Here is a 4,995-nt window from a genome sequence, read left to right on the forward strand (position 1 = left end):
TAAATTTTCTTTAGGTGTGAGTGTGTGAGTGAATGGTTGTCTTGTTTGTCTCTGTGTTGCCCTGAGATGGACTGGCGACCTGTCCAGGGTGAACCCCGCCTCTCGCCGTTAGACAGCTGGAGATAGGCACCAGCACACCTCGCCTCCTCGCTTGGCATAAGTGAGACAGAAGAGGATGGATGGATGGATGGATGGATGGATGGATGGATGGATGGATGGATGGATGGATGGATGGATGGATGGATGGATGGATGGATGGATGGATGGATGGATGGATGGATGGATTAGTGTTGATTTCCAAGCTTTTTAGAATAGCCCAACAAAGCTTTGTTATGGCTTAGAAAACATGTAAATTGAACTGGAAGAACAGGTCTGTTGAAGTCGTTGTTAGCCACCCGATACTGGCCCATGCCTCTGAAAAGAGGAGTCGTTAGGGTCATTGCTGGCTCGGCTAAACAGGCGAGATGTCTTGGTCCCCTGCGTGGAGATGAGGATTGAGATGATAGCAGGAAGGAATCAACTCTATTGCTGAGTTGTGGGTTTTTGAGAGCTGGAACCTGATTCCACCCCCTGAGTCAACCAACCTTAAAGAGAGACGGTGCACTCAGGTTTCAGCTCTCAAAAATTTACAACGCAGCGTTAGAGTTGGTGCCTTTTTTTGCTATCATTTCAATCCTCATTGCTGTGCAGGTGACCAAGACATCCCGCCTGTTTAGCCAGGCTAACAAAGTACTCAACGACTCCCCATTCCTCAAGGGCAGACCTGTTCTTTTGGTTCAATTTCAATGTTTTCTAAGCCATAACAAGGCCGTGTTAGGCAACTCTGTAAGGCTTGGAACTCAACACTAATTCTGACAGTTGAATCGAAAAAGCTTCCTGGATGGGAAGCGAAACATATTCAAACTTGGAAATAAAAGTCCAGTGTTTTGTTTCTTTTACTTTTTTGGAATATGCTCTCTTCGTCCTCTGACTTGGGAATTGGCTCGAAGGTCGTCTGCCTGGCTGTGTGTTTCCTGAACGGCGCAGCCTTTTACAGTTGCCTTTCCTATCTCTGCTTCTTTCTGCATCTCTGCTTCTGTCTCCTTGAACCCCAGTCGGCCTCAGCAGATGGCCGCTCACACTGAGCCTGGTTCTGCTGGAGGTTTCTTCCTGTTAAAAGGGAGTTTTTCCTCTCCACTGACGCTACAAGCATGCTTAGAGTGAGGGATTGCATCCAAGTCAATGAGTCGATGCAATCAACTGGTTTTCCTTTGATAGAAAACTTTGAATCAATTGGACTTTATGATCTGGTGAACTGTGTTAGGATAACTATTATAACTAAAGTGCCTTGAGATGACATATGTTGTGAATTGGACGCTATATAAATAAACTGAATTGAATTGAAACTGAAATGAATTCATTAAACATAAAGATATAAGACTTATTTGAATTTGTATAATTTTCCTTTGATAAAAAAATTCCCATAACAAGGAGCAGGCTCCTGGTTGGCTTTTTAGAGGCCTTTGAGACTCACAGAAAGGAGGAGATAAATTATTAATATCACACATCCATCTCGTCCTCCAAAACAAGCACCCAGGACCACAACTCCTCCAGGTGAGGCAGAGGCTGAGCAGATGCAGATGAGGAAAGAGGAGATAAGGAGGCTTGCATTTATTTAATAAAAGCTTGAGTGAAGCACTGCTTATCCTCCTGCAGAAGTGTGTTGCAGATATTTTTGATTTATGCCGAATATTGAAGCGTGGGCTGAGCTGTTATTCCACACCACAACGCAATAGGGACAATCAGGAACTAGCTGTGGGTCTAGATACAGCCGGGGCGGTGAGGAATGCACTGGAAAAATGATTTAGAAATAAGTAAAGATTTCTTAAATTAAGTGTATTTAGCCTTCAATTTGAGTAGGTAAATGAGATAGTTTACCAATGGAATGAGTATTTTTACTCTTAAAATAAGATAATTAGATAATATCCACTTAAAATAAGAAAATACAATTGTGTTTTCTTATTTTAGGTGTAAATTCTCTTGTTCCATTGGCAAAATGTATCTTTAAAGCTCCTCAATAGAAGAACAAATGAAGTTATTTTAGGAAAAAATGACTTACCTAGATTTAGATTTTTTGAGTGTGGTGGCAAGTTTGTGCGACAACGGAGGGACACGAGGGCGAAAAAGAGCGGGGATCCAGGTGGAAAAAGGGTCGCTGCATTCTTGTGCACCTCTCTCTTCTAGCTGGTCCAACTTCACGAGTCATTTTTTACAATGGAGGTCATACAAACAAAACAAGCCGGTAAGGTACCAAACAGGAAATACGCATAGTGTAGAGCGGATGTAGATTTGACCAATCAGAGGCCTTCTGTCTGCAGCACTGTCTGCAGTCACTTAAGGGCAGTTTATACTTCTGCAATCGCACACATCAAATGTCACTTGCATCTGGCCGCGAACCAGTTTTGCTGGTATGCTTCTGCACCATCGGTCTGGAATTTCTAGGGACGCACAGCAGTTTCCCGCCAAATAGCAAGGGAAAGCCTATTGGAGGACTTGCAAGAACTGCGGCGGATGGTCACGAGAACTTTGGCGACGGGAGTTTTTATCTTCCAAAACAATGGTGCGCCTGCAAGGTATCACGATCAGGGAGATGGATGTAGAGTTGCTAGACATCTAAGAGGAACAGGTTCTGTAAATGGAGTTGGCAAAAAGACCGAATAACCTTTCGTCGTGGCTGTCCATTCTAGTTGTTCCTCGGTTTTTAAAAATTGCTCGCCCCGGCACCGAATTGAGAAGGACGACCACACAGAGAGCTGGAAAGGCATACCAAGGACCAATCACAGCTACTTTTTGTCTGTGCACTTCCGCTTAAAGCCTGTGCGGGTTTGCGACCGTCCAACACTTAGTCAGGATTTTTTTAGGTGTGTGATGACGGTTGCAGAACTTCTGCGCAGGGGGCGTGGTCGCACACGGAGACAGATTTGACGATTTGCAAAGGCTATGCGTCAGAAGCATAAATTGGCCTTTACGAGTGTGAAGATGTGCACCACAGTGTCTACGTTGGGGGCACATTTGCATTCACTGCGACACACGCAGACAACATGGTTTCTGAGCGTAAACCAGCCTGAAGTCAACAAAGTCAGCTTGAAGGAGTTTCTGACATCAGAAATCAATTAAAGCTCTTTAAAATACCAACCAGTTTCTTATTTTCATTCCAAGACCTTTATGTTTACATTTCAGTTTGGAAAACCAATCCAAGAGGACAGAACCTGTGAAGTCATGATCTGGAGGGCTTTTTTTTCTGGAAAACTTAATGCCCACTAAAGTATAAAACCATGCACAAAGAGGAAGACATTTAACCCTGTTTTTTTTTTTTTTTTTTAAATCTCATTATGAGAGTATAACTGATTTCCTTTTAATGTCACATCTGAGCAGTGAGTCAGACGATGGCTTTTGGCTGCCATCTTCAACAGAGACATTTCCCTCATAAACATGCTGAGCAGAGTGTGAATGAATGAGGGTTTAAATGCTTGGGTTGGAGCTGAAGCAATAAAAACACAAAGTGCAGCGTGACCCAGTTGAAAAATATCTCTTTTTTTCTTTAGGATTTAATTCAATCAACCAGTGATTTGGCTCAGATACATTATTTGTCAGTTTCCTGTATCTGATTCCAGGGCTAGTCGCAACAATCTGGACGAGTAATGAAAGCTGCGTCTCGTTATTTACTGTAAACAAAATGTCACAATGAGCTGCAGTTCAGAGCAGCAACAGAGTTCAGCTCCAATCTGTCTGAGCAGGCCTGCTGCAGAACCACTTCAGGGCCCGCTGTTTGACTCAGTTCAAAGCTCCCTGCGGCTGGCAGCGATCCAGGCCTCAGGGCCCGGGACCAGACCCAGAGCCGTCCATCAGCTGTCAGGTTTGTCCTTGTTGGGCCCCATGAACTCCACCCCATCGATCGGGATGTCCTTCTCCTTGATGGCCTTCTGCACGCAGCGCTGGTACTTCCGGAAGGTCTCGGTGCATGGGTCTCCGCCCCGGTCCCCTTTGAGGAAATGCTCCGCGAACCAGCGGTTGAAGCACTGGTCGTACTCCCGCTTCAGGTCCGTGCAGGCCTCCCCTACGCTGTTCATCTCCGGGGATCCGAGCAGGCAACGCCGCAGAGAGATTATCCAGACGGGATCTACTATCGCTACAGACGCAGCAATAACAACCACGCTGACTGACTGTCCTTTAACGCAGCACGGGATTGGCTGTTTCTACACAGACGCAGAGGTAGAGCAGTGTAGCACGTCACGGCTTAACAGAGATATGTGCAGACAGAGTATGCACTCTGATATAACATGCTATTACTTTGAATACTACCTATACAGCTAGAAATAACGGAACTAATTATGATAAGAATTGTGTTTGCTTTTCCAGTTTTACCCTCTGTTCTATTTTTTTCTTTGCAAAAGGCAACTTTTCTTTTTTTGTTTTCAAAAACACCATATATGCCGTTTCTGAGGGAACTTTTTTCAGTGCAGATATTTCAATACAGCTAATTAATTTCCAGGTTTAGGTCCCAAAAATAGTTTTATGGACTTTTTGTTTATAATTTAATTTATATATCAATGTTTACTGAACAAATTTATATCAAAACAGTAAAAGATGATGCTGTAAAGCTAAAAGCCAGATGCCATTTTTCAGGGAAAAATAAAATGCTGACAATATATGGTAAAACGTACGAAAGAGGATTAGGGCCACTGAAAAAATATAAAAAAGTTAACTGATTTTAAACTTTTATTTTAGTATAATATAAAGTCAGAATTCTAACTTTTTTTCTCAGAATTCTGAGATTAAAGTCACAATTTTGATTTTTTTCCCCTCATATTAAACTGAAATAATATTTACAATATCAGTTAACTTTTTTATTTTTTTAGTGGCCCTAATAGAAATGTCAGACATCAGACACGTCCTTTTTTACACAATTTCTCACACCTAAAGAAAGCAGCAGAGTGAGCCCTCTTTATTTTGTTT

General features: G+C 42.8%; 1 protein-coding gene across 1 annotated transcript; it reads right to left on the reverse strand.

Annotated features, from left to right (window-relative positions):
* Positions 1-3,601: 3,601 nt before the first annotated feature.
* Positions 3,602-4,228, reverse strand: triap1 (TP53 regulated inhibitor of apoptosis 1). Its single transcript, XM_038307973.1, has one exon. The coding sequence runs from the start codon at positions 4,107-4,109 to the stop codon at positions 3,885-3,887; it is 225 nt and encodes a 74-aa protein (XP_038163901.1). The 5' UTR covers positions 4,110-4,228; the 3' UTR covers positions 3,602-3,884.
* Between the last annotated feature and the right edge of the window lie 767 nt (positions 4,229-4,995).

Source organism: Cyprinodon tularosa, unplaced genomic scaffold, assembly GCF_016077235.1.
Source record: "Cyprinodon tularosa strain WSP-4 unplaced genomic scaffold, ASM1607723v1 ctg625, whole genome shotgun sequence".
Classification (NCBI taxonomy): domain Eukaryota; kingdom Metazoa; phylum Chordata; class Actinopteri; order Cyprinodontiformes; family Cyprinodontidae; genus Cyprinodon; species Cyprinodon tularosa.

Bases quoted from the DNA above. Each gene is read 5' to 3' on its own strand.
- triap1 (XM_038307973.1), bottom strand. From the start codon at position 4,109: ATGAACAGCGTAGGGGAGGCCTGCACGGACCTGAAGCGGGAGTACGAC.